The sequence below is a fragment of the Tursiops truncatus genome, chromosome 20 (genome assembly GCF_011762595.2).
Source record: "Tursiops truncatus isolate mTurTru1 chromosome 20, mTurTru1.mat.Y, whole genome shotgun sequence".
In the NCBI taxonomy this organism is placed as follows: domain Eukaryota; kingdom Metazoa; phylum Chordata; class Mammalia; order Artiodactyla; family Delphinidae; genus Tursiops; species Tursiops truncatus.
In genome coordinates this window covers 49,456,249-49,478,617 of record NC_047053.1, presented here as the reverse complement: position 1 = coordinate 49,478,617, position 22,369 = coordinate 49,456,249, and the positions used below count along the sequence as shown (strand labels likewise).

General features: G+C 42.3%; 1 protein-coding gene across 9 annotated transcripts in view; it reads left to right on the top strand.

The window, feature by feature from the left end:
* The window catches only part of TNRC6C (trinucleotide repeat containing adaptor 6C), a 129,532-nt gene that overhangs the window by 43,446 nt on the left and 63,717 nt on the right, over window positions 1-22,369 (top strand). For all 9 annotated transcript variants that reach the window (XM_073798070.1, XM_073798068.1, XM_073798069.1 and 6 more), the window contains exons 2-3: window positions 2,551-2,650; window positions 3,396-3,417. In XM_073798070.1, the coding sequence (XP_073654171.1) occupies window positions 2,588-2,650; window positions 3,396-3,417 (85 nt within the window). In that variant the 5' untranslated portion in view covers window positions 2,551-2,587. The remainder of the gene's footprint in view (window positions 1-2,550; window positions 2,651-3,395; window positions 3,418-22,369) is intronic.

The window sequence follows — 22,369 nt, the reverse complement described above, 5'->3', positions numbered from 1 at the left end:
AGAGGTAGAAGAAATTAGTGCTAGTTAGGGGGATATTAGATAAAAACTTTATTAAAGTTCATACATTTGAATCGTGCTTTGTCGTAGGAACATGAGCTCAGGCAGGAGAAGTGTAAGATATCTCAGGGCTACGTGAGCTGTTTATTTACAGCACTTTATTTTACCAGTACAGTAAAACCTTAACTGTACTCCTGGGGGAATAGCTGGTTCTAATTAATTTAACTTTCAGAGTAATCCAATCAAGCAAAGATCCTTTTTATTCCATCTCCTATAGAATGCCTTTTTTTAAATGTAGCTCTACTTGCCTTCTTTATTAAGTTTAATATCTGAAGATAACTTAAGGCTTTCATTATGCTGTAGATTAAGAAAGTATAACAGTAGCGGTGGACAGACACTACATTCCTAGTGAACATTTGTTCACTTTTTCCCTAGATGTGTGGCAGTAGCATGGTGATTACAGCAACAGCCCATCACTCACAGGGCTTGCCTATACCTTGTAAGAATATTTAAACACAGATTTCTTAGTGTCTCTGCATCCTTTAACATGAAAATATTCCTGGAAGGTATCATCTAAGGCAATGAATAATAGCTGGTTTCCAAGCTTGGGAAATGTACTGACTTCCTTTTAAAAGTTGTTTCTCAGCCTTGGTCGGACATTGGAGTCATCTGGAAGCTTTTAAAACTGCTGATGTCTGAGTTCAATTCCCTGATTTCACTGAAAAGGGATACAGCCTTGGCATTGCGAGTTTTTAAAACTTCCCAGGTGATTCTTATGAGCAGCCAAGAACCACTGTTTTAAAGGAAGAATAAGCTCTGAGTGCCCCCCCATCACCAGCACCTTGTTGATTTAAGTTATTTTTATTATGATGGTATTCAAATAACGTACAAACTGACACTAGGTTGAGACTCCCTATGCATGTAGTAGTTGTAAACACATTTACAGGTTAAAAACAAACTCCAAAATTAATAAGTTAAACAGCAGTGGTGTGTGGACAGTGAGGTTTGCTTAGGCCTTTGTGCACGTTGCTCCTTCTGCTTTAGTCTGTTAAACCCTCCTTCCCACTTGTGTCAGTCTGGCCCAGTGAGGACGCAGAAACTACATGGTGATATAAACAGGGAACATTTATTGTAAAGAGTAATCAAACTGTGGTAAGAGAACAACTGTAGAGCTAGCTAGGGCTGAGGGAGAGAACCTGAGGAAGGGCCAATTGGAGGGGGCCCCTCCCCAAGGCTGGAGCTCCCACTCACTGAAGAAGCTGTAGGTGCAGCCCGCTGGATGGCAGAGTGGCTCCCAGCTTCGCCCAGGTCAGCCAGTGGGCAGTTGCTGGCAGCAGGAAGGAAGCACTCCTCCAGCCCGGGAAAGCCGGTAGCCCGCCACAGGGGCACACAGGAGGTGGGAGCCCTGGTGGCAGCCCTCCTGGTGGCGAGCTGCAGTTGATGGCCAGGCGTGCAGGTGTGAAGACAACGTGGCAGTGGCAGTGCCACGGGCACGGAGCACGTGGCATCCCCGTCAGGAGGGCCGCGGCCACATCATCGGGAGAAGGCCACAGAGACTGGTGTGGGAGTGGGGCAAGTAACAGGAGGCCCGCAGTGCACAATGTCTGTGTTGACAGGGTCACTGGAAGGTGACACTAGATCACGCCAGAGCTGCAAGGTTGCTAAGAGACTGCCCTTTCTTGGTCCGTGGCTGGGGTCCTCACCAGGTGTCCTCATAGCCACATGCTGACCCCACCCTGCAGGTTCCAGAGGCAGTGGGACGGCCCCTTGCTGCTGCAGGCCCCTCCAGCGCCCCTCACTGGGAAACCTCTGCATTGCGCTCACAGGGAAGGAGAGGTGCTTGAGGGGACGGGTCCATTATTGGCAAAGCGTGTGCCGGAGGGTGAATCTGGAGCTGACAGGCAGCAAATGGATAAGTGACACAGCACCCCATGCCAGCCAAACACTTTTGCCACATTTAAGCCGTAGCTCATAGGCTACCTCACTCTTCCAGGTGTTGTTCTATGCTATGTTCCAGTGTACCCTTATAGTAGCTCACCATGCTGTGTAGGGATCTTTGTTTAAAAAACAATTGTTCTGTCCAGCCAACATAAAAGGTGTGCATAAGAATCACCTCCAAAGGCTCTGATTTGGTTGGGCTAGTGTGGGATCCAGGAATCTACACTTTTAATAGGTAGATTCTGACGATGGTGGTCCCTGAGACAGCACTTCTAGAAATACTGGTCTGGGGCTGGATTCTAGGGACTATGTCTTTCTCCATCTTGTACCCTTAATTCCTGGTACACTGCCTGATAAAAGGTTGGTGGTGTTCAACAGATGTGGGCCAGTGAATGAACACTGCCAAAGAAGTCAGGGCCACGTGCTCTAGTACTTAACAGAGAAGTGGAGCTGATGGGGGGACGGGTGAAGGTCCATTTCTAACACTGCTTCTCAAAAATATCCTTCTTTATACCACGTGTGAAACTGTGTGACTTAAAACTTTCTGCAGCTAATGTTTTTTCATTTTTTCATTTTAAAATGGACATTATACTAATACCATTTTATTTTTAATAGGGAGAAAGAACAAGAAACACAAAAAGAGGAACGTTTGATGGAAGAAAAGAAAAAGAAAAAGCAGGAAGAAAAGAAAAAGAAGGAAGGTGCTCAGAAAAAGGTTTGGCTAGAGTTCCTAGTTCATTGTTTCTGTCATCACTCGTGTCTCACCGCGTTATAGCCATTGCATTACAGAGGTTCGGTTATTACTTTTAAAATTCACTATGCTCAATCTAGAGTGCTAGTGATATAGATAAAAGGTGACAGCCACAGAATGTCTTTTTTAAGGACTCAGAAATACTAGAGCTGTATTTTGAAGGACTTTGGTTTTAGTCATTGGTAGTAAAGAATGTCCGTGCTATTTTACTTAAACTGAACTGTCCGGGGCAGCCATGTCTAAGGGCCATTTAACTGATTTTGTTTGAAAAGCTAGAAATAATTTTTGCAGCTTTGGCAAGTGTTCTTTTACAGCTTGTACTAGTAAATATTAAAATCTAAAGTCCTACTGTATATCTTACGGCCATGCTTGAATTTTAGGGCATTTAAGGTACCAAGTTATGCCATTTGTATTGTTCTTGCCTGGTTTAATGCATCTTATAGTTAAAACTGTATCCGTTTTAGTTTGTATTAAAATATAGAGTTTAAGTGAGCTTCCACATAGATTTTTTTTGCCTTTAGATCAATATTGGCACATAATTAATAGAATGTAGACAATTATACATTTTTCCCAGTAGTAAATTTTAATAAGGTAACTGGGCAAAAACTTGTTTTTAAAGTTTCCAATATTAAAGTTTGCTTATAAACTTTCATATGGATGTGTACATCCTACACATTATTCCTAAAGAGTTTCTGATTTTTTTTTTCAGGCTGCTGATCAAAAAACCAAAGGTAAGTTTACTTTATTTTGGGGGGATACGTTTTATGACAGTACCAAAGTTTACGATGATGACTTTTTTTTTTAAATTGGTGGTTAAAAACAAAGAATCTCACCGTGCCTTTGAATCTGCTTTTTACTATTCCCTGTGAAATTCCTCATTTATCACTGGTTTTACATCTGCATTTAATTGGCATATGCTTAATCTAAAATGCCTAAAGAACGTTACATTACCTTTCTAAACAATGCTTTATAATTTTCCTTTGGTTTGATTTCCACCAGTCAAGGATTAAGCTGATAAAGTTGGTCCAATTTGAGTAAGAACAACCAAAGGACATTGAATTTTTTTAAAGCTTCCAATTTCTCTTTGCCGACTATTTATAATAAAAAGAGGTATATTCTTTCTATATTCTTCCCTTTTTGCTTAATAATGTGTGAAAGGTTTCTTTTTTATTTTCCAAGTCCAGAATTGGCGTATGGTTGTCTTAATGGGTGTGGATGGGAACATACGTGGTTCTCACAGGAACTTGGGCATCTCTGTGTGATGTGCCGGAGGACAAGCAGAAGGGAAGCCACGCTCGGAGCCTCCGCACTTCATACTTGATTTGTTCAGGGCCTGTCCAGTGCTGGGAAGCACACACTCAGGACTCGCATAGACCAGCTCTGTTTAATTTGGGGCAAGGCGCTTCACATCTTTAAGCCTTGGGTATCTCATATTTACAATGGGAAGGGTAAGGGGTGAATGGTTCCCACCTCACAGAGCTATCTTACGACTATATGAGATCCACGTGGGCAAGGCTTGGTGCCTGGCACAGAGCTGGTGCTCACGAGAGGTTGCCTGTGATTAATTGTAGGTTTTATTCCTTTTGGACTGTCACATGTAAATGTAGACAGACACACGCTCTGCAGAGGCTTGTGTCCCAGGCAGCGACACGGCGAAGGGCTCCACTTTTGTTTGACATTTATAGTTTTCAAAGTGGAGTTTATGTCATCTCATTTGAACTTCATGATTGAGCAGGGCAGGTGTTAATTGACAGTGAAGAAACTGAGGCCGATAGTGTGACTTACGTGGCTTGCTCTTGGCCTCGAGTTAGTGTAAGGACAGGCCTCGAGGGAGCCCGGGCATCTGACCCCAGGGCAGGCGGCTGCAGAGCTTCCGCAGCAGAGCCACGGTAAGAGATGGATTTCATGTAAAAGAATATTTAAAGACAGCATAGTTTTCAAAAAGGACGTTTTTCTCTCTTACATTCTCAGTGGTAGTGTGAATTTACAAAACTCTTGTCAGAAGGGCCCTGGTACATGGTTGTTTTGAAATTATGATCATGAATGCGAAATAATGGTTTCTTAAAATTGTCATTTAAATTATTAAATGAATTATTGCTCTGAATCATCTATTTCCCTTTTTTTTTAACATTTTGAGAAGTTTTTACAACCTGATTCAGTACCAGCAGTGTTCTGTTGTCACTGTCATAATAATTATTTTCTCTTGAAATAGTAACAAATTGCTTATGATTGTATAGCGATCATGAATTACATTGTCCTGCCACCTCACACAGAGTTATTATTTTCTATTACTGTTCTGATGAGTATTTTCATTGCTGACTCCAAACCCTACTGGGTTTTTATCTTTTCCTTTCATCTTCTCTAAAATACTGCTCCTTTGGATACAATTTGTCAGTAACTGTACTAACCATAACTAGCCTCAGAACACAATGATGATTGTTAACGTCCTTCTAAACAATAAAAAAATGCTTTTTGAATTATCAGTAATCTAACAGTGCTGCTAGGTAATTCATTAATAAATATTAGCAGCACCAAGGTCTAAATTTTTCTCAGACTGTCCATTATTACTGGTTACAGTCAAAATTAGCTGCCTGCAAGGTGGTGGTTCTGAATTTCCAACTGGACATGTGTGTTAAATAACACAAGCTGGGCCTGACTGAACGTTGAGATACATTGTAGGAATAGTATGAGTGCTCACACGGAGCAATAGGTCCGCTTTTCTAACCTTCTGTCATTTTCGAGTCTTTCCCCTACTCTATTGTGTGTAGCCAGAAGGGCAGGGCCAAGTTTGCCTTGCTCTCTCTCACACGCCCAGCTCCTTGCTTTGTGTGTGCAGTCAGGAGGCCTGAGACCGGCACCCTCATCAGCAGCTGCTTTCAGACAGACCCTGTACATGTATTAGTTCCAGTTGTTGCCACTGTCTGCAGTGTCCACACGAGTAAACTGAAGCTCTGAGAGTTTGCCCAGTGCCCCCAAGACTGTATAGCTAGTGAACAGCAGGGCTGATGTGCCCAGAATCTTCCTGAACTTACGGCATCCAGGAAGGGCACACGACAGACATTCATCAAGCATTTACTGTATCTCAGTACCTACCATGCTTCAAAACAATCCTGTATTGGGAAAGGGATGCTCAGAGAGGTATGGTAACTTAGATAAGGTCACAGAGCTAGTGAGTAGCAGAGCTGGGTCAGTCCTGCCTCTGATTCCCGAGCCAGGTCTCTGACTTCCTGGCCAGATGTGATGACCCACTTCAGAACCACAAGAAGCCGGAGAACCCTGCTCTCACCACAAGGCAGCACCCAGAAGTCTCAGGGCCCTGAGTTGTTAGAATGTAGGAAGGAGTTTAGCAATTTGAGTGAGTCTAGGAGTTGAATACTCTTAAGAGAGAGGCTACAGTTATAACTAAGGTTATATAATACACTGAATCAACATAGAAGTTTGAACTGATTTTATTTCGATAATTAGATAACTAGACCATATCAATTAGTAACTTCCTTGCTCTGCAGTATTACACATCGTGTAAATAGTGGTATTAGGAAAGCAGTGCCTCCACTAGTTAGCATTATATTTGACTTAATTTTCTCAATAACTGAAACTTAACTTCTTTAAATTTTGGTTTATTTTAAACATTTTCAGGGAACTCTTTATGTTATACACATACATATATTATACCTTTCTGCTTTCTCCTAGAGAATAACTAGCCTAATCCATTCTTGATAGACGAGTCTTCATATAGCATTAATTATGCTTAAAAAGTTTTTTATATCTGGCTATAACCATTGAACTTGAACTATGAATCTTCATTTAAGAGACAAATGAAGAACTGAATCTCACTGGAAATTTTTTCATTAGCTTAATCTAATATATAGCATGCTCCTCCTCCCCTACTGCAATCTGAAAACCAGGTGCTAGAAATTCTGCTTTACAGAATTACAAGTAAAATTAAATTTAGTACCTCTTTTTTCAAATCCTGCCTTGCGATTTCTTTGTTAAGGTCATTTTCTTTTTGTTTTAAGATTCAGGCAAGCGAGTTGGTTTGTTTGAAACACTGTGCTGCCAGCATTTGTGCCCAGCATCCCAGCATTTCTGCCCTGATGTCAGGGGGGAGCTGCATTTTCTCTGCTTAGTTAAGCGCTGGAGACTTTTATGCAAATAGTGGATTCACCCTCACCTTTCACCAGTTTCCTCCTCCTTCTGTACCCCTGAGTATCCTGCACTGTAGGAATCTGAGCGTGTTTCTGTGACTGGAACTCTTTTCCTTCAGTGCTTTGTAGTCTTGGGTGGGGTTGTTTCAATCATCCTTTCCTTATTTTTCCTCCTGTGATGAAAAATGTCAGTAATAATATTCTCATTGTCTAAAAAGAAGTTAAAGTTCAGTGAAATCCCTCCATCTTGAGATATTTAGCAGTTAACATTTTGTTGACCATCCTTGAAAGCATCTCTTTATGAATACATAAATATGCATTTTATATGGACTCTCTGCTGCTTCCCCTAATTAAACACTTCCCCATCCCTTGCCTCTCAAGGAGCTGCACTAAGCAACTTGAAAACCTCTGTATAAGCCTATTCAGAAACAAAACAGTCCTTAGTAAATTCTTCTAAACATTGTCTTTGCATTGGTGACCAGTGAAAGAGCCAGCTGAACACAATGCCTTAGTGACACCCTAGATGTTCTCATAGTTAGGGGGAAGAGGAATCAGATATAATCCTGTTTCGAAACACCATTAACTTGTGTATTGTATCCCTGCTGTGGAGTAGCCAGTGTCTAAGTGTTGGACACTATAATGGGTTTTGCTTCGGTAATCAGTAATCTCTGTTCATTCTTTGAGGCATTGCCCTTAATTTGGGCAGAGAAAATAATAGCTTTACATGTGATGTGATGACCTTATGAGCCTAAATTTTCCGTATTGTCTTCTGGGTTTTTTCATGGATTTAAAGCGGTTTTTTAGGATTAACTATAATATTCCTAAAGGTGAAGTGGATTTAATTTAGTGGTTTTAGCCAGATTTTCTCAAATTCATAAAATAGAAAGATAATTTTTCATACCAGAAGCTCAAAGTTAATTATATCATGTATAAAAGTGAATATTTTGATGACCCAACATGGCTCAAACTTCATATGATTCATGATTCATGGTTTCGAGTCATATACTTTTAAAAATTTGTACATTTTAATTAGTTTCCTAATCTTGCTTGAAAGGACTATAAGTTTTGCAATCAGGTATTCAGCTTCTCCATGCGTTCAGTTTTTTGTTTTGTTTTGTTTTACATCTTTATTGGAGTATAATTGCTTTACAATGGTGTGTTAGTTTCTGCTTTATAACAAAGTGAATCAGTTATACATAAACATATGTTCCCATATTTCTTCCCTCTTGCGTCTCCCTCCCTCCCACCCTCCCTATCCCACCCCTCTAGGTGGTCACAAAGCACCGAGCTGATCTCCCTGTGCTATGCGGCTGCTTCCCACTAGCTGTCTGTTTTACATTTGGTAGTGTATATATGTCCATGCCACTCTCTCACTTTGTCACAGCTTACCTTTCCCTCTTCCCATATCCTCAAGTCCATTCTCTAGTAGGTCTGTGTCTTTATTCCTGTCTTACCCCTAGGTTCTAAATGACATTTTTTTCCCTTAAATTCCATATATATGTATTAGCATACGGTATTTGTCTTTCTCTTTCTGACTTACTTCACTCTGTATGACAGACTCTAGGTCCATCCACCTCATTACAAATAGCTCAATTTCGTTTCTTTTTATGGCTGAGTAATATTCCATTGTATATATGTGCCACATCTTCTTTATCCATTCATCCGATGATGGACACTTAGGTTGTTTCCATCTCCTGGCTATTGTAAATAGAGCTGCAATGAACATTTTGGTACATGACTCATTTTGAATTATGGTTTTCTCAGGGTATATGCCCAGTAGTGGGATTGCTGGGTCATATGGTAGTTCTATTTTTAGTTTTTTAAGGAACCTCCATACTGTTCTCCATAGTGGCTCTACCAATTCACATTCCCACCAGCAGGGCAAGAGTGTTCCCTTTTCTCCACACCCTCTCCAGCATTTATTGTTTCTAGATTTTTTGATGATGGCCATTCTGACTGGCATGCATTCAGTTTCTAATTGTTAATTTTAAGCAAACTTTTATATGCTTTTATTAATGTAAGTCAATTGAAAGCATATTCTTTCAGTAGCCTTATGTTGAGTGATAAGGGCTTGGAGAGGGTCACTGTGCTGTACTGCTATTAAGGCTAATTATAATATATATATATATATATATATTTATATATATATTTTTTTTTTTTTTTTTTTTTTTTTTTTTTTTTTGGCCATGCTGTGCAGCTTGTGGGATCTTAGTTCCCTGATCAGGGATTGAACCTGCACCCTTGGCAGGTGAAAGCATGGAGTCTTAACCACTGGACCACCAGGGAATTCCCTAAACATATATTTATAAAGCTTTCCCTCAACATGAGTGAAAAAAGTGAGAATTGATGTTTAAAGCATGCCTTCCCAATTTCATAGTCAGATATAGATAAAAACAAACAGAAACGAACCCAGATTTCTGCACCTCACCAATTAGGTCGCACTTTTCTTTAGCTGAGGCAGTTGATTTCTGTTGCTCAGTCCTTCAGGGGTCTCAACACAATAATCAGCAGTTAGTATTTATAAAGCAGCAGGTCTGTGTTTTCCTGAGTTATACTGTGTCATAAAATTGGCCAGCTTCCTTGAATTTACATGTATTCACGTTCACATCCGCATAACCAAAGCACATGTTATTTCGAGTATATGAGTTACTCTTAAAAGCAGCATCTAAAAATCTAGTCAGCGTACTTAGCACAATATTTTCTACAAAATATGGCATTTTATTTGCCTGTCTACAAGATTAATAAAATCTTAGAGCTTGAAGGATCCTTAGAGATTATCCAATTCCTGTTAGATGGGAAATGAGATTCAAAGAGGTTAAATGATTTGTACAAGTTTTGACAGCTAGTTAATAGCAGAACTAGAACTAGAACCCTCATCTTCTGGTTGTCAGTTATATATTTTTTCCGCTATCATGTGAAGGGACTGGAGACGTAGATATTGTTTATGTATCACCAGTACTGTGTGAGTTCCTTTTAAGAAGTAACTTAGGATATTTTCAAATAAGACTGGAAGAAATTCCTAAGAGATTTGTTATATGAGGGAACGTTATGGGATGGTATCTTACAGGATTTTAAATATTATCTATGTCATTCTTTAACCCCATTGCTCTCTGTTTAAAGGAATTATTTAATTTTACTATTAAATCCCTAGGGAAGGAAGATATAATAAATGCATGAATATTTTTTCCATGGGAACAAAAGATAGTATATTAAGATGTGGTATTTTTCCCCTAAATATGTAGACAATTTAAAAGGATAAAAATTTATTGGAAAAAAAACCTAAGGAAATATATATATATATATATATATATATTCTTTCTTGATCAAATTTAGAGGAAAGGAAGTAAACCCAGTGATAATTTATCTGTTGTCTGTTATAAGCCCCTTTAACTGCATCTTCTGGATAGGTCTCAGGTGAAGTCCACATCTCTATTTAGCATAACTTCACTGAAGTGTTAAACATAATCATGATCTCCAGGCATAAAATTATAGTTTATAGCTCTAAAGGAAGCTGGCAATCTGCTTTCTGAGAAATCATTTGTTTGCCCAGATTGCTTTCTTCTTTTTGTTTTTTTTTGTAAGCGCTTTACTGGGTTATAGTTGACATACAATAAACTGCATGTATTTAAAGAGAACAGTTTAATAAATGTTGGCATGGGCACACCTGTGAAGCCATCCCTGAAATCAAGACAGCATCCATCACCCCTGAAAGTACCCTGTGCCCCTTCCCAACCCAACTCTCCTACCCCTCCGTCCCCTCGCCAGTCTCTGGGCAAACACTGATCTCCTTTCTGTCACTACAGAAGCTTTTCTAGACTACTACATAAACGGAATCATACAGTGTGCACCCTGGCTGCTTTCACTCAGCCTAATAACACTTGGGAGAGTCATCCCTGTTGTTGCGTGTATCAGGAGACCATTCTGAGTAGTATTCTATTGTTTGGATTTTTCACAACATGTTTATCCATTCGTCTGTTCATGGACATTTGAGTTGTTTTGAGCTTTTAGCAATGATGAATAAAGTGCCTGTGAGCATTCATGTACGAATCTCTACATGGATATATATACATACACTTTCATTGTTCTTTGGTGAATCTGTGGGAGTAGAATGGCAAGATCTTATGATAGATGGACGTTTAAGTTTTCAAGAAACTGCAGAACTTTTCCACAGTGATTGTCCCATTTCACAGTTCTTTGCATCCTCATCAACACTTGGAAAGTCAGTCTTCATAATTTTAGCCTTTCTAATAGATGTGGAATCTCCTTGTGGTTTTGATTTGCATTTCCCTAACGGCTAATGATGCTGAACATTACTTTTATGTGCTTTTTTGCCATCTGCATATCTTCTTTGGTGGATGTGTATTCAAATATTTTGCCACTGCTTCCTGAGTTATTTGCTTTCTGACTCCAGATTGGTTTCTAATATTAAATTGGCCCCTAGACTCGGCCGGAAAGTCTCATCACTGCAGCTTAGTTTTCTGCATGCCTCAGTCATTTCCCTTTCTTTCTGTGCCTGCAGTTATTTGTATGATAGTTATATCAGAAGATATGCACTTTCCATTGTGATCACATTTCATCTAGCTTTAACATACTAAAGATTGCATTAATAAATTAGCTAAATATTAGTCACATTTTATCACCTAGAGTTGTCAAGTTAGTTCACTAATTAATTTAGTAAATAGGTTATAAATACCTATCAGACAGCAGAGGTAAGTTCTCTGTTCTCAAAGAGATATAGTAATGGGAAGAGTTGGCTGTATTAGCAAATGGATATATAAGCAAGTGAATGCAATAAAATGTTCTGGGTGTTGTGATTTATTTATCCCACATCTTCTACCTGAAAGGATTGAAGTTATATTCATTTGATCATCTTTTCATCCTATATTTATATTTCTATGAGAAAAGATAACCTGTTTTTAAAAATAAGTGAGAAAACTGGGGGAAAGGACAGTACTGATTGAGAGTGAGATAAATGCATGCTGGAGCTGGGCTGCTCTTCCCATTGGCCCCTAACTTAGCTGTGGAGACAAGGACAAGGAGGGATGCCTTACGCCAGTCATCCCAAACCCATCCATCAGGTGTGAGCCTACCCTATGAAAAAGGAGAGTCATTGGAGAGTTCTGAGTGGGGGAGTGACATCATGAGATTTATGTTTTAGAAAGATCACCGAAAGCACCAGATTGAAGGTGGATTAAACAGTTGGAGAGAGAGCTGGAGGCAGCGGGTGCAGTGAGACCGCTGCCCAGTTCAGCCTGCAGATGCTAAGCTGATGGGTGGGGGTAGGGAGGACGGCTCATGTTGACAGAGTGGGCAGAGCCCAGAGGCCAACCGGGCGCTAACCATCTGATCCAGCAGATATTTATTAAACACCTACTATTGGCCTTGCGCTTGCTGTTCACTGTGGGGAGAAAAAGATTTAAAAAATAAATACAGGGGCTTCGCTGGTGGCGCAGTGGTTAAGAATCCTCCTGCCGATGCAGGGGACACGGGTTCGAGCCCTGGTCCAGGAAGATCCCACGTGCTGCGGAGCAGCTAAGCGTGTGCACCACAACTACTGAGCCTGTGCTCTGGAGCCCGCGAACCACAACTACCGAAGCCCGCGCGCCTAAAGCCCGTGCTCTGCAACAAGAGAAGCCACCGCAATGAGAAACCTGCACACCTCAACGAAGAGTAGTAGCCCCTGCTTGCCGCAACTAGAGAAAGCCCGCATGCAGCAACAAAGACCCAACACAGCCAAAAATAAATAAAATAAAATAAAAAAATAAATTTATTAAAAAAACAGATATATTTCCCACTCTCCTGGAACTTAGAGTCTTATGGGGAACAGACATAAACATCAGTCACAATGCTATAGGTATCGTTACCAACTGCCGTGAAGGAGAGGAGCATTGATTAATGAGAGCACAGAACACAGGAGCCTGGACTAGGCTGGGATTAGGGAAGGCAACTGAGTGCTGCTTCAAATGAGACCTGAAGGATGACGAGAACCTAGGCCTGGGAGAGTAGAGAGAGGGCGAAGGGCTCCCGCGTATGGAGTGAGCAGCGCTTGCAAAGGCTGGCTGGCTGGCTGGACCCTAAACAAACAAAAAGCCGTCAGGGCCTAGGAGCCATCAGCAAGGGGGAGAGAGTGGTGTGAGATGAGGAGAAAGTGGTAGATGGAGACCAGGGCGTGATAGAGGTGGAACATTCCTTTTCCTAAGAACAGTAAGGAGGCTTTTCAAAATAAATTAGCAATATGGGCAGTTTCCCTCCCCATCCGCCGCCTTCTCTGACTAAATGTTGGAGAAACTTGGGCTCCCTCTTCTGGCAGGATGTAGGATTCTGCACTTTGTGGGAGGAAAAACATCTCAGGATTATTGCTATTCCGTGATTTATTTATTTTATTGAAGTGTAGTTGATTTACAGTGTTTCAGGTGTACAGCAGAATGATTCAGTTATACATATTTTTTTTTCTTTTTCAGATTATTTTCCACTGTAGGTTACTACAAGATATTGAATATAGTTCCCTATGCTATATAGTAGGACCTTGTTGTTTATCTATTTTACGTTTGGGTTTTTCCATAAGACGGTACAGAAAAACCCAAACAACTTTTTTGACCAGCCCAGTATATAGTGGTTTGTATCTGCTAATCCCAAACTCCTAATTTATCCCTCCCCCACCCCCTTTCCCCTTTGGTAACCGTAAGTTTGTTGTCTATGTGTATCTGTTTTTGTTTTGTAAATAAGTTCATTTCCACAATTTATTAGTTTATTAAGACACACGCACACAGCCCTCCTGCACAAGGCAATATACATGTCCTGGGAGAACACTGGAACACTGGTGAGACATAATCCCACTTAAAACCTCTGTTTCATGAGATTTCGGATTTGCTCTTTGCTTCCAGAGCTTATTCAGCTCTGGATGATTCTGTGTGTAGAGAGAAGAGGTCAGACATAGAAGCTGTACACTCACTGGACTTTCTTTACCCTTCACGTCTGTCTGGTGTGTCACCTCTTTGGGGAGTATTTCAGTTGATGGTCCGTATTGACAAGGTTATAGATAAGCCAATATATGTTAATGCTGTATTGGCTACTTGGCTTTAACATATGCTGTTATCAAAATTTTCTATTTTTATTTTCTAAATCAGCTAGCCGACGTTTAAAAGAACCTAGAAACATTTGCCGGTGTGACAAGTAATACATTTTCTTAGAGTAGAAGAATCCAAGGACCAAAACAAGGTAACCTTCCCCCCCCCCCCCAATTTATTTATTTATTTATTGGCTGCGTTGGGTCTTCGTTGCTGTGCGCAGGCTTTCTCTGGTTGCGGTGAGTGGGGACTACTCTTCGTTGCGGTGCGCGGGCTTCTCATTGTAGTGGCTTCTCTTGTTGCGGAACACGGTCTCTAAGCACATGGGCTTCAGTAGCTGTGACTCTCGGGCTCTAGAGCACAGGCTCAGTAGTTGTGGCACATGGGCTTAGTTGCTCCGTGGCATGTGGGATCTCCCGGACCAGGGCTCAAACCTGTGTCCCCTGCATTGGTAGGCAGATTCTTAACCACTGCGCCACCAGGGAAGTCCCTAAGGTAACCTTTTAATGAAATGATTCTTATTGTTAGTAGCCTTTATTAAAATAATTTTACTGTAACATATTATCCAGTCTGATACATTAAGAGTAGCGTTTAATTTAATACCTTTCAGAGAGGTAACTCTAATCCATTAGAATAGAAAACTCTGAACAGCATTTCTCATTAGCAGCAGACACGAAGTTAATGTAGTTAGTAGCTAATGAATTTGTGCTCATTTGAGTTGGACTCTAAAAGTTGCTATGGTGACAGATCAGCCAGAAGCCATCAACAGAACAAACAGAAGGCCACCGCTTTGTACCCCACCGGGACTGCGATAAACAGCAGATGGACCAGTGCTCATAGCTGTCTTCTCCTTGAATCTCTGTTGTTCTAAGGGAACATCTCGCTAAAATGTTTGTTGCTGTAGAGGTTGCAGAAGTAATTGTAATAATGAAAATATTCCTCGGAATCACTGATTATTTCAGCACAGGAGAATAGTTCTCTTTCATAGTCACATTTTGCAAACAGTTAACATATACATTTCAGTAAATTTAAATTTTTAAGAAACTCTGAATCTTGGAGTATATATTCTGAAATGGCTAGAATTAATGCATGATTTTTAAATATTTTTCCTTTTTTGTCATTGTGTGGTGTCTTATGCATAAGAGAAATTCTATGCCTTATCATATAGAAACATCTGTTTCTTAAGTTCTAAGATAGCATCAATTATAGGGCATACCATTGATTTAATAATGTCTTATTGATGGAGTTGGAGGGTGAATGAGGAAAGTATGTTAAATTTATACACCAATTGTAGAAGCATCCAAATTTCAGAAATAAGACGTATTGAAATGTGTAGGTTAAAACGTCCCTTTAGGTTAACATTTACCTATAAAAACTTACTTTTAAAATATACTTCTATAACCCATTGCATGCCTGCTTGTCAGCATACTTCAGGCTAATGGAGGTAGCCTCTGAGAGTCTAATCCAGGTGTACGTAGGTAAGTCCCGTTACAGTAAATGTCATTAGTTGAATATCTAGCTCATACCATATACTGTGATACCGTCTAGGTGAATGAAAGATTTAAATGTCCTACTTGCTAAAAAAAATCCGTGCTCTTAACCAGAGCTGAATTGAAAAGTATAGAAACTACTCTAGCTATTTTAAGCAGAAATGAGTTTAAGTACAGGGAATTGGGTGCTTATAAAATCGGGGGGGGGGGCGTGCCCTAAGCTGGGAGGCAGATATGACTCCCCAAAGGGTCCTCCAGAAGAGCTGCTCCCTGGGGAAGAGTCAGGAGGCCCCGCCGGTACTGCTGGCTTCAGGAGCACGGTGTCACTGCCGCAGCCCAGCTGTCAGGAAGCTGCCACCAGTGTTGCCTCTCCCCACGACCAAGACAGTGATAGGAACCGGGACCCCATGCAGAGACTTCCACCATCTCCAGGGCCGTGCTTACGCTTGGAGCTGGCGCAACGGACAGAGCGCCTAGTCACTGCTGGATCCCTCGCGCACATGCCTCCTTGCAGCTGTGAACCGACCCCTGTGGGGCCTGCCGCTGGTGTGCCTGTCGCTGAGCAGGCACCTTTGATTGCTGCTCTGTAAGGCTTTTAAAAAGCTGGGATGGCTGTCCATTAATAACATTTGTATAGTGCTTCACACTTTTCAAACAGTGGAAATGAGAGACCCAAATTAACGGAAGAGGTCTAGGGCCAGACTGGAGATCTAGTGCTCTGATGATCCTGAGTACAACGGTCATTGTCTGTCCCAAGTTGTCGCCTGGCCTAACCTCTTTGAGTGTTGCCTCTCTTCTTCCCTTGTTTACTTCATCATCTGCAATTCATTTAATGTAAGTTGGGTTTTGTTTTTGTTTTTGTTTTTTTGCGGTACGCGGTCCTCTCACTGTTGTGGCCTCTCCCGTTGCGGAGCACAGGCTCCGGACGCGCAGGCTCAGCGGCCATGGCTCACAGACCCAGCCGCTTCGTGGCACGTGGGATCTTCCCAGACCGGGGCACGAACCCGTGTCCCCTGCATCGGCAGGTGGACTCTCAACCACTGCACCACCAGGGAAGCCCATGGTTTTTGTTTTTAATCAGCCTAAAATACCTCCCATTGCTCCTGAGAGGAAGAGGATTATTAAGACTGACAAAGATTCTTTGTTTGACCAAACCTTTCTCAGGCTCCTGGACCTTCTCTTAGGCCCATCTCTGCACCTCCCTGTAAAAATCTAGTTTTAGCAAGAGCCCCACTGGGTCGCTTCAACCAGTTTCCTTCCTCCTCCTCCACCGTCGCCCAGGTGATGTCTGACGACCACCCCCACCCCGCCTGCCTGCAGCAAGAATCCTGTTAGGTTGGTTTAGCTAGAACACCCCCTCACCCCTGATGTTTCCGCTTAGTATTTTCCATCCACTGACACCCTCACCCCCTGCTCCTTAACTCTCAGTTCCCACGTGCCCATGCTATATTCCGAGCTGAGCCCAGTCTCTCTCCCACACTGTAAAATCCCATTACAGTGGTCCCGTTGTGATGGTCCTGTATCAACTCTGCTTTACCATCTTCAACAAGTGTCATTGCATTTTTTCTGTAACATAATATAAACACTTACCATGCACTCAGTATGTGCCCGACACTATTCTAAACGGCTCTTTACATATATTAATGTTCGCTCCTCAAAGAACCCTCTCAGTGAGGTACTGTTACCCTCACTTCATCCTCCACTTACCTACATTTTTACAAGTGGCACCACTGAGGGACAGAGAGTTAAGTGACTTACCCAGGGTCACCAGCCAGTAAGTGGCAGAGCTGAGATTTAAATAGATGAGTCTATGCCCATAGCCACTACACCGCATCTGAAGAGAAGAAGCACGTGGGAATGATAAACCCCAAAGTGCGCATGGCCACAGTCTCCTGGGGGGAGGTGGAGTATGAAGCCAGGGAGGGGGAGAGAAGAGCCTTTGGTGGAATTGGGGACATTTTCTTTCTTAAGCTGGAGATTGGGTCCATGGAGTTTGTTGACTATTTGGTCTTTATGCCTTTTTGTACATCTTAAATATTTCCAAATAAAGTTTTTTTTTTACAAAGAATGTCTTGTAGTATGACTTGGGTAATAAGATGGAAACACCTCAACACACTGGGCACCCCACCCTCCCCTGCTCTGTTCAGTTTCTGATAAGCAGCACAAGGTACCTCATAGCAGGAACCAAACCGCCCGAGTTTATAGAACAAGACAACGAGGGTGCTGCTGCTCTGGGCCATGGCTGCCGGGAAGGTGCTGTCGGGCAGGACCCCCTGGCTCTGGAGCCTGGACAGACAGGCTCTTGATCAAGGTCACCTGCTTGTTGAGTTTAAACAGCCAGTGGTCACAACATCCTGGACTCTGTGAGTTTGTAATCAGAGGAACCCGTCCCCAGAGAACTTCTGCCCGAAACTGGAGGCTCCAGACTCGTCAGTGTGCTGCAGCCGGGACAGGAACACCACGGGGCCTCCCTCCACAGGCTGCCCCGAGTGCTCTTCCAGCTGTCGGCCAAGTGATGGGACCCAGAATCTTTACAAAGTCCCCGCCTGCCTCTCCAGCCTTGTGTCCAGCAGCTCTTCCCTTGGGCACTAAGCTCCAGCCACACCAGCCTTGTTTCAGACCTTGAAAGCACGGAAGCCCTTTCCCATTTCAAGACCCTCCCATGCCCTGTCCCAGCTGGTGGGCGTGAGTTCGCAGACACGCTCCACCCAGCCAACAGTTTTCCAGGCCCAGCTTAGCTGTCACTTCCTCAGAGGAGCTTTCTCTGAGTCCCTAACCTAAGCTGGGTTCTTTTATCCTATCGCTTTTATCGTGCTTGTGGCAACTTGTAATTGTATATTTGTGGAATCATTTTTAAGATAGTATCTCTTACTAGACTATAAACTACAAGGATGGGAGCCGTATCTATTTATTTTCCTCAACACACCCAGTGCCTGGCACAAAATAGGCACTGATTATGTATTTCCTAAATAAGTAAATAAAGAGAGGATAAATGAGGATACTGACACATGTGGGGTGTGAAAATGATAGGCAGATAACATGAGAAAAGTCAGCTTGAGCCCTTAGTTACCCTGCCCAGCTTTCCTCGTTTTTCACAGCACTTAGCACCTTCTGATGACTACTTATCTTAAATGCATCACGTTCATTGTCGTTTTCCCCTGCTGAGATGTGAGCGGAGGGGGTGAGGAGGTGGGAGTCTGCCTTTTTTGTTCACTGGAAGGTCCCAGCACCTGGAGCTGGGCTGTAGAAAGGCTTCGTGTGTGTGTGTGAGTGAGTGAGTAGCATCGATCTCAGGAACCTAGAGTCCCAGCCAGAGATTGAGAGAAGGGGGTGGGTATCAGGATTTGGAAGAGGTAGGGAGAGTTTGGAACAGTTGCTATAAGGGACTTTGGGCCGACCACGTTAGGTTATACGAGGAGCGTTAGCAGTAGGGGCTTGGAATAGCAGAAGTGGGTACAGAACTCGTCGCTTCCTGAGCCTGCAGTTTCAGGCAGTCTGGAAAGCAACTGAAGGCTGGGATGGTACAGAGGTGTGGATAGCATAGTGGAAGGAAGGCCAAGGGGGGCTGGGGGGTGGGGGGCGTCCAGATGGCAGTTTTGGGGCTTGGGCCATGTAAAATGGCTAGAGAAGCAGAAGAGAGAACGGGGTCGTCCAGAGTAGAATAAAAGGTAAGGAGGCTGGGTCAGCAAGGGCAGAGCCTTCTGTCTTGGTCTCCTAGAGATGGCAAGGTGTCGTACAAAAGTTTGAAAGGAGATCCTTCCTGAAGTCACCCAGACACCTGAAGGGACAGTCTAAACTTCCTGCCTATACTGTGGCCTGTTGTTTTGGAAAAGCAATGGTAGGAATTTATAAACTATTTGGACCCTGATGTGACAATGTCCCCTGAAATTTTTAACTGAAAGCGGAAAATTGTTTCTTGGAAAGAAAATTGTTGAAAGGACTTGCTTTCTTACATAAGGATTTAATATCTTACCTTTTCGCCAGCAGGTGTCGCTCTCATTTAAAATAAAAAAAGTAAAGGTTTATTAAAGAACCAGTGTCCAGCTTGCTGGAAGTTCTTTATTAGCTGTGTAGTTATTCACTGGATGCTATTCTAATTTCTTCTAAATAAAACAGATCATTTGTTGGCGATCCATATGAATCAAGCTAAAATTCCCATTGCCTTACTTTGTTCTACTGTGAAAATAGTGATGTGTCAGGTCGACTGGCTTCTGAGACTTTGTCATTGAGGTATCACCTTAGATCCCGGTCTGTTTGAGAAGAGGAATGTCAGAATTGCTTTGATACCCTAGCCTAGTTCTTTGGGCAGCGATAGATTGAGAAGAGAGTGTGGAGAGTCAAAACTGACCATTTGATTTATCTGTATTTTAAGAATAGATTCAGATTTTAAGAGTCTCTGTTTCTCAGTTGAGATTGTTAGTTGCCTGCTAGTTTCAAAGATCTGCAAAATACTACCTTAAAGAAGGTTTATCACTATCTCATGGAAAAGAGGCCAGAGGTGCAGTTTGGCAGGGTCAGAATTCTTGTTCCCTCTCCCCCGTCCCTCTGCTGAGTGACGCTTCTCTTCCTTTTCCTCAGCATCCAGGGTGACCCCCCCCCCCAGACCACCAGCCACGACACTAGTATCTCAGGCAGCTAGAAATACAACCATGAGGGTGAGTGTGTGGGTAAATTGGGAATACCGTGCTTGCTCTGTACTCTGGGCCCTTGGTCTCGCTAGCTACTTTGCAAATATCTAGTGACATTTTTCTGTTTGTGAGATAAGGCGCTAGTACTTCAGCTGGCACAGAATTGTAAGGGAAAATCTCTCACCCGAAAAGGCTTGTGATCTACCACGACTGATGGTCCTTTATGAAAACAGACAGTTATTTAAATTTAACACATTTCTGAGAAGCCAACTCAAACTTTAACTCCTTCAAGAAGACAGTGCTGTTTCTAGACCAGCGCTATTCAGTAGAAATAGAATTCAGGCCACAAATGTGAGCCACATAAGGAACTTCACATATTCCAGGAGCAACATTTTAAAACTAAAAAGAAACAGGTGAGATTACTTTTAATATTTTTAATTCAATATATTCAAAATTTTATCACTTCAATACATCAATATAAAAATTAATGAGATTTTTGTGTACTGACTTTCTGAAATGCAGCGTGTATGTACTTAGAGCACATCTCAGTTCAGACATCAAGTGCTCGGTAGCCATATGTGGTTAGTGGCTACCATGTTGGGCAGTACATGGTTATCTTTCCGCTAAGTGACCAACTTCCAGTCTATACCACATGCTTCTGTGTCTTGTAACTTTTATTTCCCCTGTTGATTGTTGGTTCACTTAGGTGAGAAACACCTTATGCTTCAGTGCCTTCCTACAACAGTCAGCACCATCCTGGGCTCAGCCCAGGAAATCCTGTTTGGCCTTTGGGTACTTTCAGTTTGAAGGGTGACAGCTTCCAAGCATCACCGTCCAGTACACAACTGAAGGTCAAGGCTGAACTAGAGCTGGGGGCAATATAGAACAGACAGTATTCGGGTGTCAGCCTAGAGTTGATGGTCCTAATCGTGAACCTGGATGGCCTCTCCGCAGAGTCCAGGGCAGAGGAATGAGGCCAAAGATTCGAAGTCTGCTTCTTGCTTCTGGTCAGAGGGCCAGCAGAGCAAATAGGAAGAAGAGGTGAGCAGCTCATCCAGTCTGTGTTGACAGGGTAACAGAGTGCATTCTGTTCTCGCAGCTCAGTGCTAGGCTGTATTAAGAGCACCTGGGTTTCTAAGAGAGCGATCAAATCTCTTCAACTTAAAGTGTTCCCTTTGTTTTCTTGAGTAATAGCATCATATTACCCTTCATTCAGTAATCATAAAGAGGGTGAGCCTCACAATTGGAGAGGAGACATGAAACTAGTTAGTTATACTTATTTATTTATTAAAACAACGCTCACGCCAGACTTTGGCATATACATTACTTGGATTTTTCCCCTAAGAAATTTGTACGTCTGATGCTTAATATAATAGCACAAGAAGTTTCTAGTCCCTACAGCAGGAGCTGGTCATACTTTTCCTGTGAAGGGCCAGATAGTAAGTATTTTAGACTTCGTAGGCCATATATATATGGTCTCTGTGACATATTGTTCATTGTTTTTTTCCCTGCCTTTTAAAAATGTAAGAAACATTTAGTTCACCTGCTGGCTCCTGCCTTAATCAGCAGTTATTCACGCGGAAAGGGAAGACTGGCCTAGAGTACTTTCACTCTCAGAATGAGGCTGTCTTATAGAGACACAGATGTAGAAAACAAACGTATGGAAACCAAGGGGGAAAAGCGGGGTGGGGGGCTGGTGGTGGTGGGATGAATTGGGAGATTGGAATTAACATATATACACTAATATGTATAAAATAGATAACTATTTTAAATAGATAACCTGCTGCATTAAAAAAATTTTTTTAAAAAAGGGGGCTATCTTAGATATAAAAAGGACTACACATAATGCATCAGGCAGATAACACAAGGAAAATTGAGTATTTCATGTCAAATAACTTAGAACTGGTTGTTTAGATTCAAAACTAGTAACTGGGGCTTCCCTGGTGGCGCAGTGGTTGAGAGTCCACCTGCCGATGCAGGGGACACGGGTTCGTGCCCTGGTCCGGGAAGATCCCACGTGCCGCGGAGCGGCTGGGCCCGTGAGCCATGGCCGCTGAGCCTGCGCGTCCGGAGCCTGTGCTCCGCAACGGGAGAGTGAGAGGCCCGCGTATCGCAATAAATAAATAAATAAATAAACTAGTAACTGATAACATTCATTTATTTCTTCATTTCTGTATCATGAATTCCTTTTCCTGTAAAGGTTTTGAAGAAAAATAGCCCTGAATTTGTCCTTTGATACTTTTCAAAAGATAACAGCAGTGTCATGGAAGACCAGTCCTGACAGCAACTGTCATCTTGGTTAGCAGACTTGGGCCGAGGGAGTCTGTGTGGATGAGGGTAAGACGGGGTGATT